Genomic DNA, 12,260 nt, shown 5'->3' with positions numbered 1-12,260 from the left:
TGTATATAACATATATGAGAATTTCTACAACTACAATAAAAAGATAATTGAATTAAAATAATGAATTTGAATTTTTCTAAAAATTAAAGATATTAACCCTATGGGAAAACATCCAACATTACTAATCATAAGAAAAACAGATACCACACGAACACAATGATAAGCTACCAGACACATAGTCTAGGATGGGAAGAAGAGTCATCACCGGTGCTGAGGCTATGAAGAAAATGGAGCACCTGCACGCCCTGACTGTGGGCAAAGCAGTGATGTCACTGTGCAGAACGGCCAGGCTCCTTCAAGTCTCAAACCCATTATCATCACTGAGCACTTTTCCTCCCGAACACCCATGAGGAAGCTTACACATACAAGCTTACACAAAAGTGCTTACGGGAAGTAGTGCCCACCATCACTAAACAGTGGAAATAAGACACTGTCCATCAACAGACAAGTGAATGAACAGAAGACACCGTGGAACTTTTGCTTGATATTAAACACTGCTAGTTATTACATGTATAAACACTGGCAACAGGCTAAGAAGGCTGGTGCGACAGCTAAACTGATACAGGTGCTTGCCCACAGCTTAATGACCTGAATTGAATCCCCAGGACACAGATGGGGAAGGACTTAACTGACTCGCTCAAGTTGTCCTTTGACCTCCACATACGGGCTATGGCATGTGCATACCTCCCTCCAATAAATAAACGTAGTAAAAATAAGAATATTATTTTAAAAAGAAAGCAAGAGATAAGGGGAAATGAGGATGAAGGAGCACACACTGACTTGACTGAGGAGGCAGGCCACAGACTGAGTGCTTACCAAACACTGAGGACGGGGAGGGTGGGAAGTGACTGTGGCTCCTTTCTAGTTAGACTGTTTTTGATTTAGTGGTGTTAGCGCACAACTCAATAACTACTAAATCCAACGAGTTACATATTTGAGGAAAATGAATTTATGGCATGTAAACAGTAGGTCAATAAAGTAGATATGAAAAAGAAAATAATTCTAGATTTTCTTCTTTTATTCTTTTAAAGAAAAAATGTGGCTAGGCATGGCAACACACACCTTTAATAGCAGCACTTGGAAGGCAGAGATAGGTAGATCTTTCTTTGTGAGTTTGAGGCTTGCCTGGTCTGCATAGCTTCAGAGTGTGACCCTGTCTCAATTTTTTTCTTAATTTACTTTTTAGTTATTATGTGTTGGTGAGCAGGTGCCAGAGGGTGGGTATGTATGGCAGTCAGAAGACAACTCGTGGGGGCCGGGTCTCTCCTTCTGTCATCTCATCTGGGTTCAGTTGTTGGCTTGGGCAGCAACTGCCCTTGTCAGCTAAGCCATCTGTGGCCGTGAATCAGATCCTTTCTACTGGTGAAAGGCTTTAAAAATATCTGAGGTGTAACTTACCTCAAATCTTATTTTCCAGTTTTCATCTTCATACTTTTTATTCTGACCTCTTGGTTTCTGAAATAATATAATATTGTTCATCATTAAAAAGCTGCTTTACCTACTAACAAAATACTGCTTTAAGGCATTTCTGTACTTGACAAAAATTAGACTGCAGCAGTCACGTTGGCACTCACCTAGCTTTTCAGAGTAACACAGGAATATCTACTATTTACATATCCTGCTTATATTCCAATTCTAGGAATCTCTAAACGTTTTCTGAACATATTTCAGTGGTGATTTACTGCCCTCACTCCCAATTTCTAACAAAAGAGCACAGTGCAGAGAGAGCCTGAGCAGTCTTTACAAATACTTGAAGTCAACAGTATCCCTCACAGCTCTCTGCTGTAAGGAGACAGTCGCAGTGACGTTGATAGGCACAGAGTGACATCACAACTTCTCTGTGACAAGACATGGTTTCTGAGGTAGGGTCTCACTGTGTATACTCTGTAGCACTGGCTGGCCTGAACTTGCTTTTTGACCCTGACATCCTCTTTCTAATGCCACTGGGACACTAGATATGCATGTTGTCCACAGATACATATGGAGGCAAGGCATTCATACTCGTGAAATGAAAATTAAAACAATAAAACATTTAGAAACAAAACTAAAATCCTACTTTATTTTTGGAGTCAGAGTCTCCTCATGCAGCACATGAGGCATGCAGGCTTCTAAGGAAGCCCTGGATCTTCCAATAGCACTGTTTCTACCTGCAGATGCCGGACTTACAGGCCCGCTCCAGCATGCTCAGCTAAAATTTGAATGCTAGTTCTCAGTATCTTTTAGCACTCAAAACATTTTCAATTTTAGATGATAATATTTTGGGTTTTGGGTTTAGGGACTTATCTTGTAATACATGGCTTCTAGTTCAAGTCGAAAGACATTTTAAGTGGGGATAGAGCCATTTACTGGCATAAAATTTTATACAGATTTTATACAGTGTACACAGTGTTGTTCAAATTCAACAACACTAGCTAACATAATCTTTATATCTTACTAGGCAAAAGGCAAAGAAACAGTAATAGAGTTTTAATGTAAATGAAATGCTTTTCAGGACATATAAAGCATGATAATTCTTTTTCAAAAAAAAGAATGGAAAAATTCTCATTTTAGACCCCTGCCCCACTTAATAGATCGGGTCAGGTAGGTAGGTCACATTTCAGGACTGCAGAATGTGGTGGCACCTGCCTGCCATCCCAGAACCTGGAAGGATTGAAGGAGGAACAAGGATTAGGATTTTAAGGCCAACCTGAGCTACAGGAGACATATCAAAAGACTTGAGGTGTAAGACAGTGGGACATTTTAATTAGAATCAGTTAAAGTGTATATTATATAGGAAAACAGTTCACTTACTTCTTTAAATATCTCCTCGGTATGTTCAAAAATACAGTATTTATGATGGGCCATAAAATGAGAAAGTGACATCCCATCAAAATAGAGATGGACAGACAACTTCCCCCATGAATTGTTGGGCAATTCCTATTAAATCAATAATGAAGACTGTTACTGCAAACACATTACTCAGTGCCTAAGATTTTATAGCCAGCAAATATGAAACTGGTTCTCTGACAACAGCACAGTCTCCCAGTTTGAGAGGTGACTCACTGCAAAGATCTTTCTTCCTGATACTTTGGCAGATTATGAAGCAGTAACTCTACTCTTTGACTTATGGAAAATATACTTGTGTATTGTGTATCTGTATCAGATTTCCTAGTTACTAAAACTACAGATGGATCATCTTTAGATGACTAATTTATACTAAGAGCAGGTTAAGAGCGGATAAAATGAATTTTAACTAAAAATCTCCACACGTCAGGAGCCAGAAGACATCAACCTTCTCAAATGAGAGCTCGTGATGATGGCTTTAGCACTGACGGCAAAGCCCACTCACGATTACCAGGCATGTCTACAGCTGGTCACACTGACTGTCTCTGTGGTAATCTCTTCCCCATCCCCATTAGTTTCACCTTTCTAACAAATACACATCCTCACAGAGGAAGGGGAGACGGTTTTGGGCAGATCCGTCTGCTTCTTTTTTCTACTAACCAGCCATATGAGGCAGCCAGAAAGAAATACTAGAAAATATTTTGTGTCAGACCCTGTGTGCCTGTGTGGCAATGTAGGCTAGAGCCTCACAACCACATCTCTGCCACTCCTTCCAAACTCTGCCATTTTTACATGAGCCCTTGATACCTTCTCCCAGCAACAGCATGTCCTATGTTCCCACACCTTACAGTCTTGACTGCAATGCCACCTGGTCACTGTGTTGGCATAGAACCCCTTTCTCAGCTGCATCTCTTAACACCAGAGTTCTCTGCTGCCAAGGCCTTATCTGCCTAATATACTGTAGAGGTCGCTGAGGCCATTCTGCCTTTATCTCTTGTCTGGCTTCCACCACGGATGTGGAGGCTCCACAGGCATGGTTTTTGACTGTTTTGTTCAGGCCTCAGTAGCATTTCTCAGTGTATCTAACACTGGCGGAGCATAGTTAGGCAAGGCATGGAGTCAAGTGGGTTAAGGAGCACTGTGCACACTGTCTGCAAAACAAGTGGTGGACTTACTGAAAACTATGTTGTAAAGAAAGCTACCTTGACTATGTAAAAAAATTTGAATTTCCACCTTACAGTAGGAGACTTGAGGATTCTTGGAGTAGCTGGGTAAGAACTCTTACTGCTAACCTACCAGCTTCCTTATTTAGGTGGTTACTGTGGCTCTTGAATACAGAAATATTTTCCCAACCATTTTCTTCTCTCCTGACACTAGGCTTAACCAGTTGTGGACTAACCTTATTACCTCACAGGGCCACTCTTGCATTCTACCCTAGAAACCTCTATCCTCTACCTGACTACTTCCTGTGCTGCTTCCTTCTCAGGATTGTCTGTCACCTTCACTTCTGCTGGGCTTATCTTCCCACCAGTCCCCTGGCTCATGCCGTTTTGCAGTACGGATGGCTCGCTTCACTAACTAGGGGAGGACTCTGAGGCTAGAACTGTCTGCACCATACACAGTGTGGTATGACAGCTGGCTCTACATTAACAATGTCATATTACCCGCATTTATGTAAGGAAACTATTAGTGACAAATCTTTTAGTCATCCACTTTAATGCTTATGAAATGTCTCAGCAACTTGCTCAAAATTAGGCTTGCTCAAAACAGCAATGTCTTATATGTTAACAAGTAACTTATATTCACATATGAATGACACATATAACATGGCCTGTCATAAAAACAGTCTTTAAATTACTTCCTGGCAAACAGTTTCACCAACTACACTTGAAAGACCACTTACCATAATGTGAATGTCCACCTCTCTCTTTGAAAGCAGCTCCTGAAGCAGCTCTATGGCATCTGGCTGCCAGGTATTCCCAACCTGTGGAGAATGAACACATGTATACTTCCATAATGTGTGACCAAGACAGAATAAATTAAGACACAAAGAAAGAGCCATAAGTAGGGATTGCCTGGTAGTAGAACTAAATGCACATGAGTACCATGGGCAGTCAACAGAAATTATCTTTAAGATGTCTACTTGGGGGCTAGAGAGATGGTTCAGCAGCTGGGAGTTCCTCCTCTTTTTTTTTTCTTTTTCTTTTTTTTGGGGGGCTTTTCAAGACAGGGTTTCTCTGTATAGCCCTGGCTGTCCTGGAACTCACTCTGTAGACCAGGCTGGCCTCGAACTCAGAAATCCGCCTGCCTCTGCCTCCCAAGTGTGGGGATTAAAGGCAATGCGCCTCCACTGCCCGGCCCTCCTCTTCTTTCAGATGACTGGAATCTGGTTCCCAGCATCCATGCTGCACAGCTTGCAGCTACCTGTAACTCTAGCTCCAGGACATGTGGTTCTCCTTCTGGACTGTGTGGATACCCATACTTGTGTACATACCCACACATGAACACGTATACATTAGAAAAACACAAGACATCGTTTTTAAAAATCCTGTTTGTCTGAGCTTCTCCCGATTGTATTCAACGTCTTATGCTTTCCAAGCATACACTAGGGCAGGGGATGCAGCTTAGCCAGGAGAGTGCTTGCTAGCATACACCAGACCCTGGGGTTGATCATCACAATCACACTGACTAGGTATGATGGCACATACCCATGACCTATCACCTGGGAAGTGGAAGCAGGAGAATCAGAATTCAAGGTCATCTACTATAGGAGGTGTTAGAGACCAGCCTGGGCTACAAAAGATCTTTTTGCAAAAATTACAAGACCACTCCCCCAAAAGACCTTCTAAAACAACCCCCTAAACTTTAAGATATGTTAAATTTAAAACTTTAAAATTTCTTAACATGTCAGAGCCAATAGGTGAGACAACAGCCATGTGATGAGTCCTTTGCAATTAGCTCATGGATCCCCAGGGATCCTCGGGATGGACACACTTCAGTGATATCTGGAACCACTATCACAAAGGACTCATTTCCAAACCACCCAGCTGAGCCATTCCTGATCCCGGAGCCCCAAAAACTACAACAGGAAAAGGAAAGGAATTTGCTGTCTGAGCTTTGTTATTGCTAACACTGGAGAATTAGGATCTGCCTGATCAGCAGAGCACGAATATACACTATGAGCCATTTACTCATAGGCTTTATACACTATAATATAAGTTTGTAGCCTTCCTCATTAAAAGCCTGGAGCTGTCTTTTACTAGTAGGTATTTTTAAATTTTGTATTGGGGGTTAGGGGTGGGGGATAAGAAAAAAACCTCAGTGGTTAAGAACACTTACTGTTATTCTAGAGAAGCGGGTTGGTTCCCAGCACCCACATGGTGTCTAGCAAGCATCTCTAGCTCCACCTACATAACAGCTAAGGAGCATCTGTAACACCAGCTCAGGGTCTCCAGACTATCTCTGGCCTCTGTGAGCACTACATGCACATGGTACACTTACACACATGCACATGGTACACTTACACACATGCAGGCAGAACACTCAGCTCAGACACATTAAAAACAAAAAACAAACCCTTAGCCAGGTATGGTGGTGCATGTCTTTAATCCCAGTACTTGGGAGGTAGAGGCAGGAGAATCTCTATGAGTTTGAGGTCACCCTGGCTTACATAGTGAGTTCCATGACACCCAAGGCTATAGATAGTGAGACCCTGCCTTTAGAAACAAACAGAATAAACCTACCACCACCACCAAAAAATTAAAAGAAAAACTTGTATTACATTTGAAAGGGACTTAATTTCACACTCCAATTTCTAAGCATTTCTAATATAAGACAATATTTAAAATTACCCACAAACTACAATGTGCTCACCGGTAAAGTCTGATAGAGCTGACAGGGAATACAGAACTGGGGAGTATCAGGATAGAGCAAAATAGGATACAGATGACATTGTGGAATCTTCTCAGTGAACCCATGATCTAAATACTGGACCTAAAACAGACCAAGCAATTTTTGGTTAAAATTCATTACTAAAAGCTGTATGGCAAAGGAAATTTCCTAGTTTTAAAAAGTTTTTTATTTGGTGGTGGTGGGCTATGGTTTATTAGTGAAGAGCACTGACTGCTCTTCCAGAGGGTCTGGGATCAATCCCTAGCATCCACATGATGTCTCACAACCTGTCTGTAACTTCAGTTTCTGAGGATCTGACACTATCTTCTGGCTCCTGGAGCCACTGCACAGACACAGTGCACAGACTACATGCAGGTAAAACACCCACACAACACCCTCTCTTTCTTCCTCCCTCCAAGATTGAAGATCTGAGTTTGATCCCTGGAATGCATATAAATGTGAAAGGAAAGAACTGACTCCACAAAACTGTCCTGATTCGGACATGGTGGCAGGAAGCATCCTCTCCACTGAGGATAAACAACATTTTAAAGTTTAACTGGGTCTTAAGATGACTCGAACTCCAACCGAAGGACTGCTACAAATTCAAGAACAGCCTGAGTTACATAGTGTGTTCAGTACAGCAAGACTCTGTTTCAAACAACAAACAAATGAGCACAAGGAACAGAAAGGCAAGGGCTTGTGTCTATAATCTTAGATCTTAGGATGCTGAGGCAGGAGGGTTTGGACCTCAAGGCCTGCCTACACTACATAATCTACAAAAGACAAAACAAGCTAAAAGGTTGCACCCAATGGCAGGACATCTTAGCACTCAGGAACAGAGGGAGGGAGATCTCTGAGTTAGAGGCCAGCCTGGTCTACACACTTAGTTCTAGACCAGCCAGACCTGCATACTGAGACCACACCTTATAAAGGGGGGAATGAAGATCCCACACCTGTATTCCGGAAGATAACTAAATTAAGATTTGATTTTTTTTTTAACAAGAAGGAAAATATAAATTCTCTCATCTCGTAGAGAATGAAACTTCATTGTTAAAAGAAGTGCTCATATAGGTAGCCAGAAGTCAAACATTTTTATTATTATTTTTAAAACTTGGGTACTAAGAGGCTGCTAAGATGACTTGGCAGGTAAAAGTGCTTACTGAGCAAACCTGACAATCTGTGTTCAATCCCTGAAACCATGTAAAGATGGAAGGAGAGACTTGACTTCACAAAGCTTCCCTCTGACTTCTACATGCATGCAGTGCTGCACATGAGACCCCACAAATACACACAAATAATACACTATCAGGCCTGGAGAGACAGCTCAGGAGTTAAGAGCATGTGCAGCTCTTGCAGAAGATCTGAGTTAAGTAACCTAATCAAGCAGCTCCCAGCTGCCACCTGTCATCCCAGCTCCTGAGCAGCTGGCCTCTGCAAACACGTGGACTCACTCGCACATACCTACACACAAACACATGTGTATAATTTAAAACAAGTTTAAAAACAAAACCAAAACACTTGAGTATTAGATTCCTCAGCTAGCTTCCTTTTGAAACGCTTTACGTTTGATAATTCAATTGTTAAACTATCTTAAAGTAAGGAGTAGTAATAAGGTTTCTTGTTGCTTGTTTTTGAAACAGGATCTTTCTGTGTAGCCCAAGAAAATAATATATGTCCAAATGTTTTTCAGTGTGGTAATGTGTTCATGATGAAGAAGAAACTTGTAGTGAAACTGATATTGTAAAGTAAACTGTGGAAAAAATATTAAGTTGTACAAAGTTGAATTTTAGCTAAAGGAGTGCTGCCTCCAATATGACTGGAAGATAAATTGTGTACTAGCCAGGCTTGTTAGAAACTCGAGGAAAGAAAATTCTGTACCACAATTGAAGTTTAGGGTTCGTTTCTGCTAATGCTTGTTTACCAACATTACCAACAATGGAGCCTCCAATTAGGCTCCATTCCGTAAAAAAGAGATAACCCTGATTTGCGACTGGACATTAGGCCCAGCCCAATATCAAAGGACATGCCTTTGCAGCCCAGCTCAAAGGGTCAGTACATGGTCACAGTCAACACTAAGTCCTGCTCTACCACTAAGTCCCCTGTGCTCTATTAGGAAAAGCATAGTTCTGCCAGGTGGGCAAGATGACCCTGGATAACAACTACTTGAAAAGAACAACACTGGTGTATATGCTTAGAAACAATTCTGACATATCTTTGCTATGTAAATCTTGTATTTGCCCAAGTGACCAGACTTTCAGTCTCCTGACTGTTTAAATTGTTTCAAGAGTAACTTGGAGCTGGGACCTGAATGAGACTTAAGAACAATAGTATATATAGAATGCTAAGGTGTATATAAGCTGCTGAAACTTTCTGTTCAGGGCTGGCTCCTTTTTGTGCATTAGCCAGAACCAGTTATACACTACTATTAAAGAGTTCTCTAAGATTTATCACTAAGTTCTTGAAGTGATGTCTCACGGGGAAAGCATAGTAATTCTACAAAATTCATACATGTAAAAGAAGCTGAAACTTGAACTATATAATAACTATTATATATTATGTATCATCAAACAAGGTAAATTTCTGTCCCAGTAAAAATGAAAAAATGTTGTTCTTTAATATTTTATCACTTTACTTAATAAATTGATATACTTATACCTATGTTTTGTATTTTCATTTTTTTATACACGAAGCTAATTTTAAAGAGTCCGAAAGAAATGTAGGTACTATCTCACTGTTCTGTAAGGTAAATTAATTCACAACTTGGGCCGGGCATAGTGGCACACGCCTTTAATCCCAGCACTTGGGAGGCAGAGGCAGGCAGATTTCTGAGTTCAAGGCCAGCCTGGTCTACAAAGTGAGTTCCAGGACAGCCAGGGCTACACAGAGAAACCCTGTCTCGAAAAACCAAAACCAACCAACCAACCAAACAAACAAACAAAAAATCACAACTTGGAAAGATAGGTCTTAAACAAATTTGCAAACAAGTTAATACATAAGTTGTTTTACTTAATAACATGTGTGCACATAGGACTACCAGTTACAACTAAGTGGTATGTCCATTAAGTCACACCCCACCTTTCTTTGCCTGCAGTGATTTCTTCAGTATTCATTTGCCAATCTATTTGAAAACAAAGGCTAGAGGTGGAACTGAGGCTCATATACTGTGCAGGTCTATAATCCTGGCACTTGGGATGCTCAGGTGGGAGGATACAAAATAGCACGGATGGCCTACATAGTGAGACCACGTCTCAAAACCAAAACCCAAGACAGAACAAAAATAGCAAGAGCAACAACAACAAACAAACAAACAAACAAATACAAATTCTTGTTACAAATAACAGTGTAATGTATTCATCTTCCTAAATTCACCAAAAGGTGTTTTAATCTAATTTCTGACATGCACTCCTCTAGTGATTAGTCAGACTCACCCTGATGGTGCCTCCCACAACCTCCATAACTTTGCCACGGTACCACAAAGTATCAGATCCTCTCACTGCACAAGGCTCTCCCTTTTTCCAGGAATATGGCTCCAAAAGACCAAGGCACTTTAAATTACTTTGAATTTCATCCATCATTTTTATGAGCTCAAATTCTGTAGAATTTATTGAAAATATAATACATTTAGGAAAATATTATTATTTACATTTTACCCACAATCTAATAGCTTCCTAACTTAGGTAATACATAGAATTAAGATCAAGTTTCCAACAGAATTTTTATAAACATTTAATTCAGACAGCACTTATTACATGTTTTAAAAAGTTTTACTAACAGTCAGGTGGTGGCAGCATACAGCTTTAATGTCAGCATTTGGGAGGCAGAGGCAGGTGGATCACTGTGAGTTTGAGGCTAGCCTGGTCTACAGAGTGAGTTCTAGGAGGACGTAGGTGACACAGAAGAACCTTTTCACAAAAAAACAAAACAATTCTTTTTTTTTTTTTACTAACAGCATTTGAATACTTTATTTTTGTTATTCCAAATATACAATTAAAAGCACTCTTTACAATTAAATACATACCAGATAGCCTAACATGAAAGAGCTAAGGGTTTAAGGTATCATTTTGACAGCACAAGTATAGCATTAAGTCTAGGCTTAGGTAGAGATAATACTGAAGATACGTTAAAATTCTAACTTTTCTTGGTGTGTATACATGTGTGAAGGTGCATGGAGAGACCAGGAGACAACCACAGATGTCCTTCCTCGACATTAGTCTACCTTTTTCTTCTTTTTTCATTATTAATTTATGTATGAGTACACTGTAGCTGTCTTCAGACACACCAGAAGAGGGCATCAGATCCCATTACAGAGGGTTGTGAGCCACCCTGCGATTGCTGGGAATTGAACTCAGGACCCCTGAAATAGCAAACAGGGCTCTTAACCACTGAGCCATCTCTCCAGCCAGGTCTACTTTTTTCTTACTGAGACTGGGTCTCACGCTATTGAGGAACTAGCTATAGATTAGGCTGGCTGACCAGCAAGCCCCAAAGATTTCTTGTCACCATCTTCTCGTGTCACCATGCCCACTTCCTAAAATAAATGTATTCTCTAATAGTGTGTGTGTGTAAGAGAGTGTGTGCATGCTGAGTGTAGATGTAGAACACTTGCCCATGTGAGTGCTTGTGGAGCATGGCATTGATGTCCAGATTCCCTCAATTGCTTCTTCACCTCATTTTCAGAGACAGGGTCTCTTACTGAAGCTGGAATTCATTGTTTTAGCTAACTAGACAGGGCTGGCTAGTGAATCCCTAGAGTCTACCCATCTGTGCACCAGTTTTGGGGGTTACAGACATGCGCTTCTACACCCAGGTTTTATGAGTCCAGAGATCTGAGCTCAGGACCTCATCTTTGTTCAGCAAGCACTTTACCCACTGAGCCTTCTTCTCAACCTCACACTTGGATCTTTAAGTGGGTTCTGGAGGCGGAACTGAGGCGCATACACTGTCGGGTAAGCACTTTCCTGACTGAACTATCTCCTGAGTCCCATCTTTAATTTTTCCTTTACTACAAATTGCCCCATTATTTCCACAGTATCTATATGCTTCCATAACTGATTCCAATGAAGGCAAGCTCTGGAAATGGTATCACCTCAGTCTTGCTTCTTTAATTTCACTGTCTTAGGTAGGTGTATAAGCCCGAGTTTCTTCTCTGTAAGTTGGGTATGACAGCATCTATCCACATTATCTGTATCCAAGAGAACTGGATGGGATACCAGTTTATGACAGCTAAACAGTTTTCGTAACAATTAAACATGTCAAAAAAAGTTTCTAGATTAGCTGTTGGTATCCTAGGTTTGAAGTATTCACAGGTTTTCTGTTTCTCAAACTTAAAAACCTACAGTCAGGTGCTTATCACATTGGGAGGAATATGCCAGTATATTCCTCATTACTAAATCTTATCATCAGGTGTCCTCTAAGGGGGCTTCTGAGCTTAAGCTTAAGGTGGTAGCTACACGAGTGAATTAGAGATCGTTTCAGAAAGCACACACTGCATGTGCATGCAAATCCAGGTAGCCTGAAGAAGGCTCCAAATCTTCTCAAAGGCCTCT

At 40.8% G+C, this 12,260-nt stretch overlaps 1 protein-coding gene across 7 annotated transcripts in view; it reads right to left on the bottom strand.

The window, feature by feature from the left end:
• The window catches only part of Rnf17 (ring finger protein 17), a 122,383-nt gene that overhangs the window by 14,299 nt on the left and 95,824 nt on the right, over nt 1–12,260 (bottom strand). For 5 of the 7 annotated variants that reach the window (NM_001033043.1, XM_030247856.1, XM_030247854.1 and 2 more), the window contains 5 exons: nt 10,143–10,306; nt 6,697–6,816; nt 4,727–4,807; nt 2,791–2,916; nt 1,399–1,455 (listed from right to left, as the gene is read on the bottom strand). In NM_001033043.1, the coding sequence (NP_001028215.1) occupies nt 1,399–1,455; nt 2,791–2,916; nt 4,727–4,807; nt 6,697–6,816; nt 10,143–10,306 (548 nt within the window). Of the gene's footprint in view, nt 1–1,398; nt 1,456–2,790; nt 2,917–4,726; nt 4,808–6,696; nt 6,817–10,142; nt 10,307–12,260 lie in introns of those variants that run through there. The other 2 variants (XM_006519108.3, XM_006519109.3) reach the window with 2 other exon arrangements.

This window comes from Mus musculus, chromosome 14 (assembly GCF_000001635.26).
Source record: "Mus musculus strain C57BL/6J chromosome 14, GRCm38.p6 C57BL/6J".
Classification (NCBI taxonomy): domain Eukaryota; kingdom Metazoa; phylum Chordata; class Mammalia; order Rodentia; family Muridae; genus Mus; species Mus musculus.
This window is presented reverse-complemented; position numbering and strand designations above follow the sequence as displayed.